The sequence below is a fragment of the Falco punctatus genome, assembly GCF_963210335.1.
Source record: "Falco punctatus genome assembly, chromosome: 8".
Lineage (NCBI taxonomy): Eukaryota > Metazoa > Chordata > Aves > Falconiformes > Falconidae > Falco > Falco punctatus.
In genome coordinates, this window is record NC_137588.1 from 30,033,497 (window position 1) to 30,057,535 (window position 24,039).

At 46.8% G+C, this 24,039-nt stretch overlaps 1 protein-coding gene across 5 annotated transcripts in view; it reads left to right on the plus strand.

Annotated features, from left to right (window-relative positions):
* The window catches only part of GLI2 (GLI family zinc finger 2), a 207,703-nt gene extending 186,028 nt beyond the window's left edge, over positions 1 to 21,675 (plus strand). For all 5 annotated transcript variants that reach the window (XM_080399555.1, XM_080399557.1, XM_080399556.1 and 2 more), the window contains 4 exons: positions 2,644 to 2,808; positions 7,244 to 7,525; positions 10,648 to 10,984; positions 12,029 to 21,675. In XM_080399555.1, coding sequence (XP_080255681.1) covers positions 2,644 to 2,808; positions 7,244 to 7,525; positions 10,648 to 10,984; positions 12,029 to 14,385 — 3,141 coding nt within the window. In that variant the 3' untranslated portion in view covers positions 14,386 to 21,675. The remainder of the gene's footprint in view (positions 1 to 2,643; positions 2,809 to 7,243; positions 7,526 to 10,647; positions 10,985 to 12,028) is intronic.
* Positions 21,676 to 24,039: the final 2,364 nt, after the last annotated feature.

Sequence of the window (24,039 nt, forward strand, 5' to 3'; positions counted from 1 at the left end):
GCTCTCCTCCTGTATCTTCCTCCTCTTCTGCTGCATTAGTAACTTCCAGCTCTCTCCCTTCCTGGCTCTGCCACAGCTCCTGCTTACAAATATTAGGATATGTATGATTTGCTTGCTGCATGACTCCTTTATCAATCTTCCAACGCTGTGTTCATTTAATTTAGAGCATAAGCTCCCCAGGGCACAGGGCCATGTCCTTTGTTTTAATCTTTTAAAGCACTTTGCCCGGTTCTAGTGCTTTACCAGCCTTCCTTAAAAGTATCAAGGAATATTGATCATCGGTGTGCTAGAAAGTGAGCAGTGAGGAAAAGTCTAGCCCTGCCCTTGCAGATAGAGCGACTCAGAAGACAAAAAGCAGCAGGAACTGCATCCTCTTCAGTGCTGTAATGGAGCAGAAAAAGGCACCACTGCACAATCCTGCCTCTTTCAAGCCTCAGTTGTGTCACACTGGAGCAATGTGTGTTCAAATCTCAGGTCATCCTCTGCCTCCTGGAGAACTACAGTCTGTGTGTGATATGTTGCAACAACTCTCCCCAAACTGGAGTACCACCGGTTTCCAATTGCCTGGGATAAATGGCAGCTCTGCAGACGGTGCCCTTCTGTGGCATAGCATTCCTTATCCAAGTCTGACAGTGATTTTTCAAAGCACCATTTGTTTCAGACAAGAAGTTTGTGGTGTACATAAAGCTACAGATGAGCCCCATTGCAGCCTGGGATTTGGTCAAGGATTATTTCAACAGATGACAGACAGAACTCCCACTGACATAATCAAATCCACACGTAAGAGTGGGAACAACAGCTTTGAACATGCACAGGCTGCTTTGCTAAGAAGCTCTTATTTGAAAATGTGGTCTCAGTACTTTTGCTCTTAATAACTACATTTTTGTGTCAGTATCCAGCAAAACCAGAAGGGACACATGAGTTGCCTTGTGCTGAGTTCCCTTTGTTTTCCAGCAAATGGAATTATGTATTTCGATAACTGTAAGCGACTCAAGTGGTAAAGCGCTGTTTGTACAGGGCAAGAGAAGAAAGGGATATTCTGTGCTACCTCAGAGCTGCGGCATGTTCTGTGGGCCCAATGGGCTAATGAAAGTCATCTGAGGAAGGGGAACTGGATCCATCCCACCCTGACAAAGTGGTGGAAGGAATCAGCTCTTGCAGGATTCTCCTGTCTTTGAAGTGATCTGGACATATCAAGAGAGCAGAGCAAGTTTGCCTTACGCCCACCATCCCTGCACTAGACCTTAAATGGAAGCTCAAGTAACCCTACCTCTTTTCCAGCACAACAAAATTATATGGGATCAGCCTGTGCCTATGTGCTTTATGGGTTTCATGGGCTGCACATTAGCCTCCCTCCTTAGCAGTGCAGGCAGGTCCCTTGCCCATGCAGCACAAGGGTGCAGGTACCATTGCTGTTGCATGGGGCTGCCTTTGGCCCTTGCCCAAACGGACCAGATCTCTGGACACGTAAGGCCACTCAGCTGCCCACAGGGAAATCCAGCTGTGGCATGACCTGTCCCGCTATGACAGTAGTTTCTTCACTGCCCGAGACTCAAGCATAGCAACGTGAAGTCTTTTCACATCTGGTCAGAACTTGCAGACACATTTAAGTGACCTGCTGAAATACAACTCCTTGTGGCTTGCATACGTTACAAAAAAAAAAAAAAAAAGAGGGGTTGCGTGTTGAAATTTAGTGTGTTTTAAAGTGCTTGCATAGGAAGGGCAGCATGGGTTTTCAAAGCTACCAGCTGAACAGCGAGTGCAGCATTTAGCTAGAATTTGGAAGGGAGCCTTGCATTTCTTAAAACTTCTTCCAGTGTTTCTAAGTTCCCACTTGTTTTGTCAAAGAGCATTTAAGACAGGTTCCTTGGTTTGGGGTGAAATCCTCCCGTACTGCAGCCAGGGCAGGTGCAGGGAGAAGCCTCCAGCCCAGCCAGAGTAGAGGTTGCATCGCTTGAAGCCTCGCCGTGTCCCCCAAGCTGCTGCTTCTTGTTGTGTGGGCAGCTGGTTTCCTTCCAGAAGGAAGGTTCCTGGCCTGTTTTGTCATCCATATATCCATCTGTCTTCAAGACTGAGAGCCTTGTTTTTTAAAGTGGTAATGTTAGATGGCCTGACCACAGCATCCTCCAAGAGTAGACCCAAGATGTAATTTGGGAAACTTCAAAGCTTGCTAGATTTCTTCTTTTGTGTTAGAGGATTGGCTGGCCTCTCCAGCGCTGGTGCTAGTGAAGTTGCAAGGCTGGTCAAACTGTCAAGAAGCCATCAGTTCTCTGGGTGGGGAGGAGAGGGCCTCCACTGCTGAGTGTGTTACCTGCAGAGGGATGGCAGGAGGGGCTAAGGGAGCCCTGGGAGGAGTAAAGGCATGTTCCAACCCTGCTGGAAAAAAGAGTCTTTTGTTGAAATGTCAGGTGGGTACCCAACAACGAGCAGCACCTTAAGTATGACACTGCTGAAACTCTCAGCCTGCCTGGGGAAGTGAATTCTCCCAACAAAGTGGATGTTGTTCCCTAAAACACAAGCCCTTTAAAGGGAAGGAAAAAAGAAAGAATGAGAAACAGATGAGAAGGGTTTAGGCAGGGGGAAAATCAAATTTTTCTGGTTAATTAATCACTCTTCTTGTGGTTTTTTTTTTTATTATTTTAGTTTGAGGGTTGCTCCAAAGCCTATTCCCGCCTGGAGAACTTAAAGACACACCTGAGGTCCCACACTGGAGAAAAACCCTATGTCTGTGAACACGAAGGCTGCAATAAAGCCTTTTCCAATGCCTCGGACAGAGCCAAGCACCAGAACCGGACACATTCCAATGAGGTAAGCCTGGGCTCACCACAGCTCAATGGAGGGCATTTTTTTTTGATTTTGCTGACAATAAACATACATTTTACACACTGGACTCATGTAAAAAGAAACCTACTGTAATGAGAGGTTTTTCTTATTTTTTAATGGGATTTATTTTGCTGGAGAGCCAGACCACATTAGCTTCATATTTATGAAAGCCATGTTTGAAATCATAAACAGATGTTAAAGTATGCAAACTTTTTAATCGGCTTTGGAAATTAAAGCAAACATTTTCCAAATTTATAAATTTTAATAGCACAAATAGGATTGTACAGTTGTGCATGTGGTGTTTAATATTACTGTTGAGCAGACTTGCAGTAGTATAACAGCTACCCTGGATCCTGACACTCTGGAAATAATACTCCCTCCATCGTTTGATGTACAATGATAGAGCACAATGCAATGCTTTGTTAACCTTGGCTAATTAAGACCCACTATTAGTAGTTGGGGAGCAGAGGAAATTGCCTTTATTGTAACGCATGTGATGGTCTGTTGCAATCAACCACGGCCGACGATTGAAATTTATATTACCACTAATTAGCTGACAGGGGAAGAAAAAACAACACTCCAAAGTTCTAATAGTGTTTGCAGCCATGAAGTATTCAGTCTGTAGCCTAATTTGCAACAGTTAAATATAGACTATTGGAGAATGGAACACAATTGCCACAGATGACAGCTTTTTAAAGAGATGCTGTGTCTACAAAAGGCTTGTTGGGAGTATTTCTATCTCTGGCATAATATTAGTTAGTGATAACCAAAGCTCTGTAGGTTTCAGAGATTCTGTTGGAGTCAGAATAAGTACTCAACGTCTAGGATGCTGTGCGACGCTGAGATGAACCCGATGAACGTCCTGGGTCTCAGTGTTATTTGAGTTGGTTTGGGTATGAATCCAGACATCAGGATTGTCCTTCAGTAGCCACTTCCCCAGCAGAGCACAGGTTAAAATTAACCCATATTCACACTGGCACTGGGTAGTTTGGGGTCAGTTTAAGGCTACACAGACCTTGAGGCCAGGAGGGACCAACAGGACATGCAACCTCTTGTATGCTCAGCAACCTGCATTGCCAGTAACTGATGTTTAACTAAAAAAAGCTTGCTCTGTTAAAGCTTTTTTACCTAAAAGGTAGGCAGCTGTGATTTAATCTCACATTTCAGGTATTAGAAATTGCTTGTTTTCCAGCCCAGGATACTTTCTCTGCCTTCCTCCAGTGCTGGATCCAATGTCCCTCTCGTTGCTATTTCCACCTCATAACACTACAGTGTTACAGAGTCACTCTCCATCTTATTTCTCATAAGCTAAAGAAGTCAATCAAGCCACTGAATCTTCCCATTACTGCAGTGTTTTTTCCTGACCATAAATCAATTTTGCATCTCTCTTCCATCCCTAAGGATTCTCATGTGGATGGATCAAGACTGCTGGTACAACTTTCAGTGCTGGATGCAGACTCACTCTGCCCAGTCTGTCCATACTGAAGCAGTATGTGAGCCTCTTTTTGGGTGTATATCACTTGAGCTGGAACCCCTAGAGCTTTTCCAGGATCATTCCTAGGCAGGCCAGCGTTTCCCTTCTGTTGGGCTAGATGGTGGCCCATGTTCCTACATGTGGAATTTTGGCTTTGGCTGTATAATTAAATGTCATTTCTTTGATGGGTTCAGTTTCCCAAGTGATCCAGATCAGGAGCTGCACTGGATCTGGGATGACTCCTCGCTTCGTCTGAGCAGAGCTTGGACACACTTGAAGGTCTGCTCCTTTGGGTTCCCATTGTGCAAGAAGGTGAGGCTGTAGGGCAGGAGCATCCAACTCCTTGTCTGTGGTGGACCCTGATATGTTGACACTTGGTACAGGCTGCATCCAACAACACAAATTAAAGACTCAGATAGGGATTTTATCCTTTGCTGTTGTTTCCCCTGGAGGATGCAAAAGCCTCCCCAGGTGCAGAAACAGCGTAGCCTCCAGTGGAGGATTTGTACCAGAGCAGCTGAGCCTTACCACAGGAACTACGTGGCACTGCATGATCTTACACTTTGCGATCACGCTTACTCCTGAACTGCTGTTCAGCCCTCCTTGATGAAACACAGGCATGCCCCAAGACGTGTGTGAGTGATCAGTAGGCTGCAAATGAGGGCTCTCTGGGCCATATATTTGACAGCTTCTTTTTGAGGAACTTATGACATGATCCTTTGCAACAGATGATATTCCTTATGGCAAAGCTCATTGAATTGAGCAACAGGCCCAGGTGAGGGTCCTGCAATGACCTGTGGCCATGACCAATGGGTTAGCAAACTGCATTGAGACCTTGGCTCACAAAACCACATGGATGCAGAGTGGGAGTTTGTGGCTGTGAATATCTCCCATTACCCATTGGTAAATCTGTTGTGGTTCATAGCTACCTACTAAATATTTTCCTCTGCTTTCAGCCTTTACTTAGAATACACCGCAGTTTCAGAGTTGGTTATCCATATCTCCTCTAAGGGGGAAGTTTCAGATTCCCTGTATTTGTCTCTATCAATGTGTGACAGGACATAGGTGTATGGTCCAAACATGCTGAAATTCACAGCTGGGGATGTAGTACCACACTGGCTTTTGTTCAATTGTTGAAATGTCACATGCACTATATAATTTTAAACTTTCAATGACTATTGGAATCCCTTCAGGGGATACCTTCAAAGTTACTCCTGGGAAAAGGAATTTCATCCCATGACCACTTCTCCAGTGCATACGCAAAAGAGTGGCATGAGTTCATGACCAGCCAGAGGCTTGGGGTGACATTTTCTCCAAGCTAAACAAGGGTGAAATACAGAAATTCAGTTCTGCTGAGTGCCTAGGGAGTTCTCCAGTTCTCCCACCCTAAGGAGTATCATGCTGTATGTGTATGGGAGTAGGAGGGAGGCATCTGAGATATCTGAATTGTTGACTTCACTAGGGCATACACTGCATTAGATGTCAGAATCTCAATAACCCAGGGGGTATATGATGGCTTGCCCACAAAACAGCAGCTGTGCTCATTTCAGTTGCAGGGGGTATGGCCTGATGAAGAGCATGGTCGTAGCCCATTAGGTGGAGTCTCTTCTGTCAAAGCCACAGTGATCGTGTTACCCTAATTATTAATACCTGAAAAATGAGATTTATTGGGCCTAAAGGATCTTTATGAAAAATCCTTGAACTCTTATGTAGAGTTTTTAGCATGCACGGTAAGGGTTCTGTTCTTCAGAGTAGGTTTTAATAGCAAAAATAGTATTTCTATAAGGCTTCGTCAAAAAGGTTCATAAGATTTATAAACAGACTATTTTACTTCCTGTGCTTTTGTTTACCTAGCTTTAAAATATATTAAATATTTAACTTAGTGGGGTGTTATGAAGATTTAGTTTGTTCAAGTGATGTGCCAAGATCAGTCAGGAAGCATGCTTTTGAATAAAAACCAGACTTTCAGTATTTTTCATGATGCTGGCTTTCTGCAAAGAATATATACGCCTTTTTCACTTAAGCTTCTGGACAAAATTACAAACCAGATAAAAAAAAAAGAATAGGAATGGTCATTTTGGGTAGCCTTCAAACAACATCTATCTTTTTTTTCATGGATCTATCCCAGTGTGTTGGCAGAAAAATAGTTAGAGTAGCTGTGAGGCTGAAAGAGGAACTTGTGATGAATTCAGAGCTTCCAGCGCAGCAGCACCAGCTCAAACAACTGCAGCGCTAATACACTTTGGAATTGGAAACTCAATAAAAAAAAAAAAGTTGAAAGAAGAAAAGTATCTGTTTGCTGACTTCGGTTTTCAGAAGTGTGGCTTCAGCCTTGTTTTCCTGTGGCAATCAATGATTCATGAATTCAGGACTGGAGTGCTGTCATCTGAAAAAAACATTGCATGCCTGTGGTTTGTTTTGCACAACAACAGATTTCAAGGTGACAGGTGCTGGAGTGGTATGATAGATTGGGTAGGGTGAATCCAGTCTGGCTTGGTTTCACTGGAATTCCACCAGCCAGAAGGTCTCAGACATTTCTTGGTATAGACCCCACCTTAGCAGGGAGAACATGTTATGATGGCCAGTCCCCTACATCACCTCCCTCCCATCTGTAATCAGGAAACATTCCTGTGGCCACCCGAGCAAATACGTACATGGGAAAGTAGTATTAGGAAAGTATGTCATGAATTCTTAGCTGTCTTTTAATCCAGAAACTGAAAACAAGGACTTTAGCCAACATCAAATGACTGGCCAGGTCTGTGTGGATCAGCAGCAGCCCATATATCACATCTTAGAGATCTCAGTCTTACAGAATCCTGTGGAGCAGATGCTCCACATTTTGCTGCTGCCAGCTGCTATGCTCATTGTATTTTCTTGGCCCATACACTGTACCTGGAATATTTGGGCTTGTTCTAAATATAACCCAAGATTTGCTTGTATTAACAGAAACCCTACGTCTGTAAAATCCCTGGCTGCACGAAGCGGTACACAGACCCTAGTTCCCTCAGGAAACACGTCAAGACTGTGCATGGGCCTGATGCCCATGTCACAAAGAAACAGCGCAACGATGTTCACCCGAGGCCACCTCCACTCAAGGAAAATGGGGACAATGAGGCAAGCGCCAAGCAGAGCAGCAAGATTTCAGAGGAGAGCCCTGAGGCCAACAGCACCACAAGGAGCATGGAGGATTGCTTACAAGTCAAAACTATAAAAACGGAGAATTCTGTGGTAAGAGCAGTTGCTCTTGGCAGAAATGACGTGGCCCCTAATTGCTCCGACGCAATGGGGGTGTGAAGCATTTGCATGCCATTTACCTCTCCAGGCAGTTTCCCTTCACCTGCCAACACCCTAGAGTTCAAGTCCAAAGATGAAACTGCAGGTCAAGACACAGTCCAGTGCATTTTGCACCTTCCTACCTGGCATCACAAATTCCCACCCTCGTAATCATGGGCACCATGTGATGCCCTGTGCTGAGCTTGGCCTCCCTGTGCTGGGAAAGTGGGTAAAACCCAGAGTGTTGTGGTCATATAAGCTTTACCTACCTCACCAATTTAAATTGAGCAATGACCGTAGGGCACAGATTGATGGTCCTGGCTTAAGCAGTCCCTCTTCTCCTTCTCCCTGCACCCTTTACTGTTATTCTTACCAGGCTGCTGCTGCACAGCGGTTTTGCTGGCCCAACTCTGTTTCGGGCTGTATGATGAAGCCAGTGGGGATAAAAGTAGCTGGTGGGTTTTTTTGTTGGGTATCTTAAAGCAAGTTCAATTCCTCAGCCCTGCCCACTATACACAGAAGTACAGAATCACTGAGGTTGGCAGGGATCTCTTGAGATTGTCTAGTCCAGCCTTCTTGTTCAATCACGATTGACTAGAGCAGATTGCTCAGGAGGAGCATATGAGTTCAATACTTGACTCCCAGCTGCCACAGAAAATTGTAGTTGGACCATAGGGCAGGGGAGTGAAACCAGGAATAAACATGCAAGCAATGCTGTGGCCCACAGAGTATGGGCTTACAGTCAACCATGATCATATTGTGCAGCCCTATGAGTGGCCACCAGCTGAAGCAAAGACCATTCATCAGCCTTCTGGCCATTACAGCAGCTCCACAGTAGGCAGTATCATGGTTGATGATGCTAACAAGGTGTGTATGGTGATGGGTTCAAACACATTCAAGCCTCTTCCACGCCATGTAGGGAGCCCACCTGCTCCTCAGCACACCACTGCTGGTGGAGGAGATGGAGCATTGCAACACTCGGGTAACTTTTGCCTTTTGATGTTTCTCTTCACCCTTCATAACCAAAGTTCTGGTCTGCTGCACCAGCTCAGAGTCAGGCAGGGTATGGGCTGGATACGTTAGAAAGACCTTCACCTGCAAAGGAGAGTGTTCACATTGTCCCCAGGGTTCTCACTGGAGCTGAAAGGACTGAGCTCCAAAATATATATTTTCTTGATTTAAATTCAGGCTAAAGTGTTGTTATTCATATGAAACAACATGCCCTGGAGCTACAAAGATTTTATGAAAAAGGTTAAGGGATGTGTTGTTGGACAAATTACTAACGAGCAGCATGTTTTGCTTAGGAAGGAGTTGAGTATTTTCACATCTAAAATGTCTTTAATTGACTAAAGGAACAGTTATACCGTGATGAGGCTCTGTATTGGGTTACAGAAACTGAGTGTGAGAACCACTGGACAGAATGACCTCTCTCCAATGCTCTTCCTCTGTGTGTTTTGGATTTTTTTTCAGTGAAAACATGGACACAACCACGGTTCCCCACCCTGTTACTTCCGAAGGTGTGGGGTTGTTTTTCTAGGGCTCTGAACTCCCAGGGTCGCAGCCAAGCCATCTCACTGGTGGCAGGGCCATGGGTCGGATGTTACTTTCTGCTCTCCCCATCCAGTGTTGCCTACTTCGGCTCATGCACGTTTAATGGGGCTGCATCTGACTTGGTGGGCCCACGTCCAACTCCTGCTTCCTGGTTAAGGTCAGGGTGGTGGGAGGGGTGAGATGCTTCACTGGTTCCCATATCTCCAAGACCCTTTGTCTTATTTTGACCCATCTTTGGGTCTCATTCAAAACCCATGGAGACAGGTGGGAAGTTCTCCTAAGGGTTTTTATCTGGGCCCTCGAAGAGGGAAAGCAGGGAAGACAGAGTATGGGAGAGGGGAAGATGTTGGAAATTTGTGTTGTATTCTGCACTCCCCTCTTCCTCCTTTTACTAACATGGTCCTTTCTGTTAATGCTGCCTTTGTCCTAACAACCTGTTCTTTATTCCCGCTTACCCTTCCTTACTCTACCTTCCTAAGGACAGTCGGTACTAAGGTGAGCAAAGAAATCCTTTGTATTAAAATAGCTGTAAAAAGCCTGGTCTCCTGCAGACCTGCCTCCGGCTGCGGAGCGATGGGGAGGGACAGGGGATATTTGCTTGAGTGCAGAAATGGGGAGGACACGGTGCCCAGTGCCGGAGGATTCCCTTTGCTGCCTTTCTCCCAGCATCACAATTTGCCATCTAATCCTGGGATTACAGTGTCTGTCATCCTGATTGAAGGGCAATGAGGCCATCAGAGGCAGCGAGCCCTGCCTATGAGGGCTGCTACGAGCAAAGTGAAACAGGGCATCACCCCACACTCCCACCCTGGCCTGAGGCAAAGTATGCTGCCTTTTCAGCACTCCCACTTTTTGCTGGAGCCTGAGCCTCGAGCAGAGAAGCCAGGCATCCAGGCATCCTGTCTGGTAGCAGCAACAGCTACCTCAGAGCAAGTTCAGACCATTTAGTGTCTGCTGCAAATAAACTCCTCAATGTGAAATGCAATTCCTGATGTAAATAAAATAAATATTTATGCTGCTTATCTGCCTTATCTGCAAGTGGGAGTTTGCAAACAGTGAACCAGGTTTTTATCTGGCTGGGAAGTTTGTCAGCTAACCTAATTATATGTTAGAGTATTTTAAAGACAGAAATATGTTGTGTCTGAAATACTTAGGCCTTGATCCTATGTTAGATAAGCCAGTGCTTGCTGCAACATACCTTGCACAACCAGGTAATGTCCTGCTTTTCTTCGAGAAGCATCTGTCCTTAGTCTTTTGGAGGAACAGCATTTGGTTTCTCACCATCATCCGGTTGAACCCCCCCCCATAGTTTTTTCCAGCTGTGGGGTGCTGCCTTGCCCTCCTCCCCCAGAGAATGTGCCCCTGTCCTCTGGTAGAGCTGAAGTCCTGCAGCAGGGAAGGTTAACAAGAGAGAGGAGAGCCTGGGATAGAGTCAAACATGTAGAGCCTGCTGGGGATTTGGGGTTCCTGGTTTCTTTCCATCCATGTTTCCACCTGCCCAATGCCTTCTCTTTTCCTTCCCCAAGATGTGTCAGTCCAGTCCTGGTGGCCAGTCGTCGTGCAGCAGTGAACCGTCACCCCTTGGCAGCACCAACAACAATGACAGTGGAGTAGAAATGAACATGCACAGTGGGGGAAGTCTGGGAGATCTGACGGCGTTGGATGACAATGCTCCTGTTGTGGACTCAACGGTCTCATCTGGTAATTCGGCAGTCAGCCTGCAGCTAAGGAAACACATGACGACGATGCAACGACTTGAACAGCTCAAGAAAGAGAAACTCAAGACAGTTAAGGATTCCTGCTCATGGGTGAGCCCAGCTCCACAAGCCAGAAACACCAAGCTGCCTCCCATCTCAGGAAACGGTAAGCCCTGTACTTGAGTCATGTCCTGTAGGAACCCTCCAGAGTTTGACTCTGGTTTCGTAACCAAGAGTCTGCCCTGGAGGAGGATCTTTTCTTTTTGCCTCTGAGTCAGGCCTTGCTGGATAGAGGTATCAGGTAAAATGGAGAGCTTGGGTGTGAACACAGCCATCTGGTGATGTGCAACAGACACCCAGATGCTCAGGGCTACAGAGCTATGAAGGAAGGCAGAGGTGTTGGTGTCCTTGTTTCTGGGCTTGCCCAGGACCCAGACACAGCTGTCCTCACTGTCCCAGTGGCAGCCGCAAGACTGCTTGGGTTTGTACCAGCAGTAACAGTTCCCCAAGAGCTAATGTGCCTCTTGGGAGACTGCTGGAGCACAGCAACAATCAAGACAAGCCCTTCAACCCTGATCTTGCTCCAAGAGAGCTTTTGTCACTTCAAGAGTTCCTGGCCATTGCCTACAGCTTCATATGCTAGTTTCCCACTGGCTGTGGATTCCTGTTACAGGCATCTTTGTGATCCCTTCAGTGCTCCTCTGACTTTGCCAAGAAGTCCCAAGGCATGGGGCCTGGGTTTTACTAAGCCTCAGGGCCTTGTATATTGAGACTTCTTGGTTTGCTCTGGGAAGAGCCTTTGAACGCCAAGTTTTGGGCTCTCAGCCCTGTGCATCTGTCCCAGTGAGCAGCTGTGGCCATAGCCATGTGCTGTCCCTGTGGCATGGTTCACACCCATCCTGCTTTTTTCCTACTAAGAGAAGTCCACGTGGAGGCCCTTCCTCAGCAGCTGAGTGTCAGTGGGGTACACATTGCAAAGACTCTACAGCAGGGACTTCTTGCCTTCTCTCCCCAGCCTTCTTGCTTTTTGTGCATGGACACAGAGCTGGAGAGGAAGCTTTGAATTCAATGGCAGCAAATTAAATCCACTGTCATTCCTGTGAAATATTTGGGGGTGGCTTTGTGTGTCTGTATTCTGGCACCAAGAACACTACCAAGTGGAATTTCTCAGCTAACTAAACCTTTTCCTTCCCTGCAACTTTTCTCTCAGGCTCTATTCTAGAAAATAGTGGTGGTTCTTCTGCTACACTGCCTAATCCCAGAATAATGGAGCTGTCTGTCAATGAGGTTACAATGCTGAACCAACTCAACGAGCGCCGTGATAGTACAACAAGCACCATCAGCTCTGCTTACACTGTCAGCCGCAGATCATCAGGGATCTCCCCATACTTCTCCAGCCGCCGTTCCAGCGAGGCTTCACAGCTTGGGCACCGTCCCAATAACACAAGCTCTGCTGACTCCTATGACCCAATTTCGACGGATGCCTCCCGTCGGTCAAGCGAGGCGAGCCAGTGCAGTGGGATGCCGGGTCTGCTAAACCTCACACCAGCTCAGCACTACAGGCTGAAAGCCAAGTATGCTGCTGCCACAGGGGGCCCTCCTCCAACTCCCCTGCCGAATATGGAGAGGATGACCCTGAAGAACAGAATCTCACTTATGGATGGACCAGATCCCACCTTGCCCTCCATCCGCCTCCCACCAGGCCCCAGGCGTTGCAGCGACGGTAACACCTATGGCTATCCATCAGCTGCAGCGTTTCCCCATGAGGTGCCAGGCAACTGCACAAGACGGGCTAGCGACCCGGTGAGGAGACCTGCAGGAGACCCCCAAGCCCTCCCACGAGTTCACCGCTTCAACAGCACCAACAGCATGAACCCCTTCCATCCTCCACACCCCACGGACAGGAGGAATTTTGGTCTCCAGAACTACGGGCGCTCAGATGGGAGCCTCCCTCGGCATACCTACTCACCCCGGCCGCTGAGCATCAGTGAAAACATCGCCATGGAAGCCATGTCTGGGGAGGTGGAGGCACCTGTCGGAGATGATGACATTGTGCTGCCAGATGATGTGGTGCAGTATATCAAATCCCAGAGCAATGGTACAGCAGCCGAGAGCACTTCCATGGGGTACAGCAATGAGATGCAGAGCTTCCAGGGAAGTGGGAAGCTGCAGTCTCCAGCCTTGCCCAGCCAGCGCAGGATGGCAGCAGCTGAGACGAGCATGAGCCACTTGGGACCCATGATGGCAGAGTGTCCCATGAGCTTTGATGCTTCCTCAGACATGAATAAAAATAACATGCCCGTCCAGTGGAACGAAGTCAGCTCAGGTACGGTTGATATCATGTCCAATCAGTCAAAGCAGCAGTTTTCACAAGGGAACTTAGCAGTGGTCCAGCAGAAGCAGAACTTTGGTCAGTACCAGAACTATAACCAGCAGCAGATACAGCTGCCAGAGAACAGTATGAATGTAACACAGCAGAGCTTTATGCAAAGAAATGTGGGCATGGATGGGCAGAGGCTAAACTGTATGCAGCTGCGGCAGCAGCCCATGAGCCTAGGCCCCAGCATGAACCCTGATCTGGGCTTGCACACAGGGTATAACCAACCTCATCAGATGCTGAGCCCCAGTGCAATCAGTGGCAACCCAAATCAGATCTCGCCTTCTTGTAGCAGCATGGCAGCAAAGTCCAGACCCCACCTTCACCCTCAGCAAGTGGACATGGCGACCAACCCTTCTTTAATGGTTGGCAGCAACAGCGAGCGCACAATGCTGGGCCAGGTCATGCATGAACCGAGTCAGCAGAACTACTCATCTCAGCCGACCCACCTGAACTTCCCCGTGGCTCAAGAGACCTTTCATCAGCCCATCATGACCTCCAACCAGCCCAGCTTTGAGCCTCAGCAAAGCATGATGGGCTCGGCCACGCAGGCATATCCGTCCGGCATGGTCCAGCCTCATCCTCCGCCCGAGCCGAGCCCGGCCAGCAGACCCCGAGGCCTCCGCACCGTCCAGCAGTTGGGCTACATGCGAACTCCCCACCCTACAAACACCATCAGCCCGGGCCAGGAGGCGGCAGAGGCCATGCATAAAAGAACAAGCAACATGTTGCCTGCACCAGCCCAGCAGTGCGCGGACGGCATGAGGGAAAACAATTTGATGTACTATTACGGTCAAATCCACATGTATGAACAAAACAGCAGCTTCGATAATCATGCGGACTGCCGGGTCAGACAGCAGCAGTGCGCGCTGAACAGCAAGCCGGCCGCTCTGCCTTCCCCGGGCGCGAACCAGGTATCCAGCACGGTGGACTCGCAAGGCCTTGAGCCACCCCAGATAGATTTTGATGCCATCATGGACGATGGGGACCATTCGAGCCTGATGTCAGGAACCCTGAGCCCCAGCATCCTGCAGAACCTCTCCCAGAACTCCTCTCGCCTGACGACTCCACGAAACTCTCTGACACTGCCCACCATACCCACGGGAATAAGCAATATGGCAATAGGCGATATGAGCTCCATGCTAACCACGCTGGCAGAAGAGAGTAAATTTCTAAACATGATGTCATAACAGTAAAGCACAAGGCCTTAGCGCTATCCAAGGGGCTCTGCGCGAAGCAGTTTTATGAATGTGCTTTTCAAAAATAATCTGTTTCAATAGAGTAGATTCTTTTTTTATAAGTATTAAATACATTAAAGGGATTCAAAATGAACATTTTTTAAAGTGTCTGTACAGAATTATGTAAACTATATCCAGGCAGTTCAGCACCGCAAGGGTGCACCTCATTTTGGCTTGGTTTGCCGGAGCTAGGAGACAGCATGAGTGTGCTTAGAGATGAAACCCTCCCTCCCCAGCAGCCCTGTAAATAGCACTCCCCATCATTTTCCGTTAGTTATGTTTGCAAAAAAATCCATTTTCAACCCACTCCAGAAAGAAACGGGAGGATGAGGTTTTGATCAGAATAAAAGCCATAATATGTATTCTGCTCTGATGAGAGCAGGGTTTAGTTATGTCTCCGAACAAGCCCTCTGCCAGCAGTATTGTTTTATACCATAAATACCTTTGTACCTTGCAAAGAGCGTTGATTCCAAATGGCTTTTCAGCAAAGTGCCTTACCATGCTTTCGTGTTAAGTAGCCAAGGCCTCTCTTCCTTTAAAAATCAAATATAGTGTATTGCCAGAAGCGTATATAAAATGTACATTTATAAAAACATAGTGGTGTTTCTGAGAAAACATTGGAAAGACACATTGATGAGACACATAAAAGGTGAATGCACACTTTGATCAGCTGTGTTTACAACGTGGTTTATATCATGTGCAGAGTGGAGCAGAGGCCTGGGAACAGCAATCACTGGGAAATAATCCCCCGTGTCAGGAAGGCTCTGGCGTACAGACTGACATACACGCATAACTTTGCGCCTTCTGAGCGCGCTGACTTTCTGCGGGGGCCCCGCATGCATCTTTAATGTCAGATCTCTGAAGCACGCATTACCATATCCCTGTGCACCTTTGCGGACGGCTTTGCTTTCTGTTGGGTTTTCCGTGCTGAGGTGCTCACATGTAAATGTGATGGTGATGGAGAGACTTTTATGATCGTTTCAGCCCGGTCAGCACTGTGGCAGCATTGTGGGAGCTGGTTTATCTGGCCAGGGTTCGTCTGCGTAATGTGCTCCATGCAGGGTTCTGCCTGGGCTGCGTGAACACAACAGGCGCGTGGCTGCACTGATGCGAGGCCAAGCATGAGCTAATACACCCAGCCCCGCAAGGAGGCTTGTTGGCATGCACCCAGTGCTACTTTAACATGTCCCACAGCTTTGGTCAGCTGTGAAAAGAGCTGCTGTGTCCGAAAAATATGCCATGGACAACCTGGGGTGTTAGTTTGGCTTGTGCTTTGTGCTACAGTATACAGCTACTCTTTGTGCTCAGCCGGTTCAGTTCAGCTCTGCACCTGCAGTCTGCAGCATAGACAAACATCTGGATAGTCTCAAAACAGGTATTTGAGTCAAAATAGTAGTTCGGCCAGTGAGAATCTCTTGGAAAAAAGTCCTTGTGGAAGAGGTGGGAGGAGTGGGGCCTCCCAAAGCCAGACCCTCTACCAAGATATAACTGCTTGTAATAACAATCAGCTGTTTTCAGGCTGGTCCCACCTGGCACTGAAGTTAATCTTAGCTGCATTATTTATTTTTGCTGTTGTTAGACAAAAGGGTAGAAGTTGTGAGGTGCATGTACTTGAACAGGAGGCCTTGCTTAACTTCTGACTGCATTGGACAAGGACAACTCTCCTCATCCTGCTTTCACAGCATCAAATACTTGGTACTCCACCTGTTGGAGGCCAGGGGACAAGTGTCACATCCTCCCCAGGTTCTCACAGTTTGACCGGACAAGCATCTGCAGAATTTCGTTCTCCTTCCCATCTCCCCTCTCCCCCTCATATTGGTATGGTGTTCTCACTTGCATCTGACTCCATCCCCTGCGCAGGACAGTGACAGTTCTGTAAAGATGCTTTCTGGTGTCCCTGCTTTCTTTTTTGCACAAACTGATGTCAGGCTTACTGTGCCTTGCATGCCCAGGGGCTGGCATGAAAACACCACATGCTACCTCCTCCAGGCGAGCCGTTTGTGGCAGCGGTGGGCTGGGACAGCGTGGCTGCCGGGTAGCCCTGGGCACGGCTGGCACACGGAGGGGCTGCTCAGCATCCTGCAAGCTCACCCACCCCCATCCCAAATGCAGAGGGTGTGCACAGGATGCTCTCACTCCTGCCCTTCAGCCCTCGAGGCCCCCGTGACTCCTGCCGATGTCCAGGGTGCATGAGGACAGGAAAGCAGAGCAAGGTGCCTGGCTGTTTCTTTGTGTCTCCCGTGAAAGTTGTGTTTAAAGGGATTGTTTTATAGTCCACTGTATATATTCTCCTGCGGTTACTGACCTTGCCCTTGCTTTTGCATTTATGAAAAGAGGGCAGTACATATTTTAGGACATCGTATTTTGTCCTGGACGCTTGGCATACAACTGGGCATCCCTTGTGCTGAGATGGATCAGGCTTTCATGTGTCCTTCAACCGTTAATCTGATTTTTTTTCAACAGCTGTGAAGGGCAATGATGGCTACTGAGTCCCCCTTCACAGATATCTCATTAGCAAAGGATCAAATACAAAAGCAAAACCAAATCTCCAATGACTTGAGATTTCTCAGACTTTCCAGTGGTGGTCTTCCTTCATTTACTTAAAAAGTATTATAATAACCATTCCAGCACTGTATATATTATGTATAGAAGACATCATTACTAAAAGTACTGTAGGTGAATTGTTCTGTCAGATTTATATCCTAAGAACATTTTTAGCTGTTTTCTACATCACAAGAATGGAGGTAACATGCTGAATCTGTATATAAACCTTTTGTACATTAAAAAGTAATTTTTTTTCATAATTCCTTGTGCCTGTTGTTATTGCTTTTTACTGGTAATGGTGGTTGGTCTTGGTCTGTCATTGCCACACCAACACAGTCAGTTGGACTCTGGTGGAGCTTAGCAACAGCTGGTGAGGAGCTGGGTGGGCCTGGTGTGTGAGTCACTGCACAGATGTGCAGGGGCCTTGCCTTGAAGGGCATCCAGTCAACAACGGGATGAAGGTGGCAAAAAGAGAGGCAGTAAGGCCAGGGTGCTGCTGCAGGCACAGCCATGCTGCCCAGGTGTTTTTCATTGGCATCTTGGCAGAGGTGGTTTGAAGGAGGATGTCAGTGCAACAGGGGCAGCACAGGAGAAGGGCTCAAAGCAAGGGCTGAGGAAATTTGGCAACCAGAAGATTCATGGTAAAATGGCTTCTTGGTCATCTTGGTCAGTATCCAAAAGGGGATAAAAATAGGACAGATCAGCAGAGCTGTGATAGGCCATGACAGAAAGAAGTTGTATACTGGGTTTGGAGAAAGGAGAAAGTAATGTGTCCTCTGTGCATGTGATGGGAAGCGATATGGTGATGCATCAGTCGTGATCCAATTAGAGCCCACTCCAACCTATTGATGAGAAAGATTTCATTTGACTGCAGCAAGGGTTAGTTTGACCACCCAAGACTGATTTTGAACTTTCATAGGGGTGGGTTGGTGCAGACGGGGCTAGAGCTTTAAAGGGGGGGTGGGGAAGCTATTCACAGGTGATACTCATGGGCACAGCAATTAGCTTGGAATAAAGTCAGCTGTTGAGCAAAGCAGTTGGCCAGTGAATCAGCCCTGGCACTTGGTCCAGGTGAACTAGCAGGTTCATGCAGGAGCAACCACTGAGGATGTCCTCATTTTTTTCCGTGCAGGATCCCTGCTGGGCTGACTGGGAGACTCAGGTAAGTTTGGGGCAAATCTTCACCCTATCACCAAGCTTCTCTCATAGTTTGTGGCAAGAGATTGGTATATCCTAAGACAGAACTCACCTTTTCTGTTTTAGGCATGCAGGATGGGGTGGGTTTTCCTCTGTAAGATGTCTGTCACTCTTCTTGTTGATTACAGAGAGACTCTGTGTAGCCATCTTAGATTAGATACCTTCTCCAGCAGGGTGAGATGAATCCCATGGGTCTCTTGCGCTGATCTAGTCACCCTCAGCAGGGTCTGAGGTTGAGCCAGTGAACACGATGTTGATTGATGTGTTCATGATCCTGTTAGTCTGCAAATCCATTGGATAAATATCACACCCCTCTATACTGTCCAAGAACTTCAGAAATCACATTTGAAAAAATGCAGTAATATTATTAAAAGGAAATTGTTCAGAGCTTTTCTGTTGACAAAAGACTTTGGAGTCTCACATTGGCTCCTACTGCTTTTCTACTTCAGACACTTAAAGTGGGTTTCTAAACTAGATCAAATGCTGCTTTTAGCTGGTATTTCACTGCAGAGTTCTATCAGGGCACACCTCTGCCTGTGTAAGAACATATTTATTACTTAAACTGGGCTAAGGTTTCCTAGGAGTCCACCTGAGGTCATGTGCCAGCATGCGCATTTTTACTGCTTGGCTGTCCTGGAATAAACAGGGATCGAAAGGCTCATTGCTCCAGTTGTAAGCTGGTAATAACCCTTCTGCAACAAATGTTGTTTATAAGCCAGAGCTTGGAGTTTATACTACTGTGGCAGCTGCATAATATTCAATTAACCTTCTTTTTAATTAATCATATCCCTTATGAAAACAAACCATCCTAACAGGGCTGATTCTGACCCTCTTTGGTGAGTGTTAACCTTATCCCACTCCCAAAACCAGTGGGAGCATAGGAGGAGTAAGATCTCATTCTGGGTAAAACCATCACAGCTCTTTAATATTGCACTAATATCTCAGGTTTTCCTGGAGGGGAGAAAAAGCCCATAAAAGCTACTGTTGCTGGATCTGATTGCACTTACTGAGTACAGAGTCATTCCAACGCTCTTTATTGCAGTGGTCTCAGTAGGGATGACATAGGAGCTCTTGTTCTTTACGAGCTGTTGGATCTACTTGGAAGAGCATACGTGTTGTAAATAAATGGTGTGTTTTATATTATTGGAAGGACAATTTATGACCAACCAAGGCCTCCTGCAGACAGCTATTTAACTTGTAAGTGAAATGACCTAACACTTAAGAAATTTAGAAGCTGCAAAACAACCTATGTTGTGCCCGATATACTTATTTCTCCTTGATTTATGCTTCATGTAAAACTTGAAATGGCAATATTAAATATGTTTGCTGTAAAAATAAAAATAAAATTAAAAAAAGAACAGTGATGCTTCCACGCATGCTGAAAGTTTGTGACTACTGGAGCTTCCTCCAATTGCCCTAGCAGCTCTGATTCATTACACAGGTCCCTTCCCCTCTCTATTTCCATTTTCCCCATGCTGACCTGTCAGGCAGATATAGGGGGCATGGTGGCCTGCCTGCTGTCAGCTTCAAAAGAGCTGCTGCACCCAGCTACAGTGCACTTTCTGGAAATATTTCTCTAATTATCAAGGGCTTAACAAAAAGCAGACTCTTGTGGCTGCTATGTCTGTCCATCAGAGGCTATTTTGCCATCACGCCTTTAGCATCCTTTGGAGGGTAGTATCAGCAAGGAGCACTGGGCATGGCAACAAACCTCAAAAGGCAGCTCCTGCACCAGGGAATCGGGCATAGGGTGGCATTAATCTTTGGTTGCTCTGGCTAGTCTTAACTCTTAAGTACAGCTCGGGTTAGTCTCCATAGAGAAAGGATGTTTAAGGAAAGACTTCAAAGCAGAAGTTTGGTCCGATGCTCTGAACGTCTTCTAAAGGAGTCTCACTTTCCCTTTCCCTCTCCATTCACTATACAGAAAGCCTACAGATAAAGACAACCCTCACAAATACCTGCTCTCTCCCCTGTCGCTATGCCTTTTCTGTTCCTCTTTGGGAAGGACCCCAGAGCGCTCTGCCCATACAAAACATCTTCTCTGCCAGGGTTGGGTTTGACAGACAACTTCATCTTTTGACTCAGGAGCACAAGGAACAGCTTTCCTGACACCTGCAGAGAAATCATGCAGGAGAAAAGCGCACATTTCACAGCTGGATGTTGGCCAAAGCACCAAGGTTCGTGCTACAGTGTGGTGGTAGTGGTTAAAATAGATCAAATAGAATCAGGGGAGAAGCGGGGAGGGAAGCAAAGCTTTGGACAAAGCAGAGCTAATTTTCTTCATGGCATTGTCTCCTCAATATGTCTCTCCCCTGAAAAATTTCAGGGGCCATGAGGAGCTACTGGCAGTGACAAAAGCAAAACAAAGAAGTGATGCTTATGTGAGTATAAGACAGATCTATTTTTTGAAGAGTTTAGATCTATAGAGCTTCACATAAAGGGCTTTTTGGGAGCAAGAGCACCGGTTTTAGCTCTGTTACCTCTTCTGCCCGCTACTCGGTTGACTGGTCACGCGAGCAGCCATCACCTGAAAAGGTGGTGTGACTGGTGGCACAGCAGTCATACTGTGCTCGGAGGGCTTCAGCCACCTGCTTGGATGTACAGGACCATGGCAACAGAGGAAAACAGCTGGGACTGATTCGCAGCAAGCTTGGAAAGGCAAAGCAGCCCCAGGCCTGGAGTCTGTAGGTGGGCTGCCCCACCCTTTGGCAAAGCTAGCATCCTGCCCTTGGCTGCAGACCTCAGAGCAAAGGCGCTCCCAGCCTCCATGGCTCAGCCAAGCTGCAGGAAACAAACGTGCGTCTCCCTTTCTGCCCACTGTTATTGTATAGCAAGAGCCTGGTAATCTCCAGGTGGCTTTATTGGCCCTATTTCCCAGCTGGCAAAGCAGCCCTCTGAGAAGGTACCTGCCTGCTGCACTTACCCATCTGACTGGCATCTGAGCAAAGTGTCTCAGTTGACTGAAAAGTGATGTATTAATTTTTTTTGAGCAAAATGTCTTGATGGGAATCATTTAACCTCTGTGTCACTCATCAATAATGACGATAAGTGAAATTCGATAGTGCTACATGAAATGCACAGAGGATTAAACATCACTCCAGGCACACTGAAAGTGGGCGGTGTTACCGTATCTGGGAGATCTTTAGGAGGGGTGAGAAAACGGGTTTTCACTCTGCAGTCCAAGAGGCTGCACCCCTGTAACACCAGCACCGACTGAGGAGGGTGCTCCGAATGGTGATCCTAATCGCTTCCTGCAGGCCAGTGAATTTCCCTGGTTAGCAGCCATCCAAGAACTGAGCAGGTCTCACCTTGCTTGAGGAGCTCTCAGGAAATGATCGCTTGTCTTAGCGATGTCAGGAGATTTGTCAGTGAATATGAAAAGTGTTTTCAGGGAATAGAAACTGGGGCTGAGCCAGGTGAAACTTTCTACTTAATTGGAAAAAAAAAAAATAGACCAGCATTTCCATCACTAACTGGTAGTAAGTGAGAGCATTTTGAACAGATGAGCAGTTGTCTAAGGTGTTCGAAGCACCAATGACACCGAAGTAGTTGAGAAGGCTTTTCTTAGAGACGAGAGCCAGCTTTGTGGCCATAGAATGCTTCCCAAAAATGGCTTGTAATTGCTCAAATTAGAAGGAAAACTTAAAATCTGATCCCATTCAAAAAGCCTTCCCAAAATTTAACACATACTAATAATGCATCAACAAACTTAGCCTCAAAACCCTTCCAAATCTAAACCTTGAATTTAGAAGGGCATGGAGCTGAGACATGACTTCTCAAGTAGTCTTGCAAAAGTAATATCAAAAGGATTTTCAGCTAAAATATAGTCAGTACATTCCTTCATTAATGTTTTAAGTGTAATTTACATTTTATTAAAAAAAAAATTAGCGTGCAGAGAGCTGGGCTGGCTTCATCATGGGTGAATCAGTACCAGAAAACACCAAGTCTCCAAGGAGCCCATGAGGAGCTCTTTTCCACCTCTGCTCTTCCTACAAAGTTGTTCCACTTGTAAGACGTTGGGATGGAGCAGATATCACAAAAGATGAAGGTACAAAATAGTTAGGGGCTGAGGGCTTTTTACATTAGCATCATCCCTCCTTATAACAGGAAAAACAACATTGTTAGCGGTGTTTAAAATTATTCCTGCTAACACACGAAGTATTGTACTGTGTTGCAATTAGATTAGCTAAGGTAAAAATCTTTCCCCACCCTTATTTCAGTGCTGACACAAGGTACTTCAGGCAAAGCGCTGGTCCACAGATGTTTCGGCAGATTCAGCAGGGCTCAGAAATGGTTCATTTGGGAGCACAACTGGTGAACAAAGAGGGTCTTTTCTCCCCTCAGAATATACCCCGTAGATGGAGGGCAGTAGGTTTGTTTTAAGATATTTCAAGCACCTTTACTCCTCCTGAAAAAATACATTGGCATTTTTTGAACAAAAATAACTGCAGGACCATCAGGGGTGCAATTGTAAACTTGGTCTTGTATGCGTGCATCACTGCTCTCTACTAGATTAAATGAAAACTACTCAAATTAGAAATAAAAATCCTCAAATGAACCAAACTGGATATCATGTCAAAACCAGAAGATTTTCCTCTAGCATAAATAGTGCAAGTGAGGTAACATAATTTGTCTCATGAGGTATATTACTACTGGGCCATCCTGTCGCATGTGAGGACCCAAGGAGAGTGCTTTGGCTGTGTGTAGATGCAGAAATAGGTGAAATGCGGAAAGACCATATTTCAACAGTGTTCGGAAGGAGGAAGGTGAGTGCAAGGATGGGGGTAGAGGTCCAACCACTGAGATGCTCTACCAGCGGGACTGTTACCCTGAGGTTCCCACTCCCTTGGCAGACAGTCATACCTTCCCATCTTCACTTGGCAGGTCAACCTCCTCCTGCACTTTGTAGCTGCCTTTCCTCTACAGAGGGCTGCTGCTCGCTCTCCCTGCACCTTTCACTCCCTGCTCCTTCCAGTGCTGCATCCTTTAATCTGACAAAACTTCTCCCCTGTCAGCAAAACCCAACCCCTCCAGGGGTTTTGTCACCACACTTAGCTGGGAACATTTCAAGTCAGAAAAGGTCTTGAGGCTGGGCCTGAGTGATGTGGTGGTTTGTTTTTACTTAAGACAACAAATGTTGAGCCTACCATTTCTCACAGCTAAAGAAAGCACAGAGGATGGCACTCACAGGCAAAAGTAGCCCAAAGACTGAACCCTTGGCCAAGAAATATCTCACTGACCTCAAGAAAGAACTCAGCTAATTCTGTCTTCAGAGGGATTTTTGCTGGAGGCAGATGAATGTAGAGGCAGCTTAGCAGGGCTACAAGATGAGGTCCGTGTTGCTCTTTACCTAGGTGTAGCCAGCAGTGTAGGAACCAAAATGCTGCTGTAGACAAGCAGCAGGGATAAGGAAGGCATGGAGATGCTGATTTGGCATTGCGAGGGAAGACCAAAACATGGAGCCCCTCTGGTCACAATTGCCCCACGTTCCTGGGGCTGCAGGGTGTTTCCTCTGGGCAGGACATGCCGCTTTTTTAAAGGGAATGTGCTGTGGCCCAGTGCTGCTGCCGATGGATGAGCTGCTTTCACCGGCCCTACGGGGTGGTCGCTGCTGGTACTGGCAGCGCCCAGATGCAGGGCAGGAGTCAGGCTGCTCACTATGGTCCAGTGCTGAAAGATGTGGGTCTTATCTGGTCAAAGAAACATAAACATGCTGGTCTGTTTTGAAAATAGTTTCCCAAATGCTCAGGCCTGAAATTTTTCTGTTTCAAATGACCTGTTTGCTCTTACAGGCTGCCTTAGTTCAACTTCTGTCCACAGAGTAACCTGCTACCTCCTTGAGAAGTAGATTGAGGTTTTTCAAGT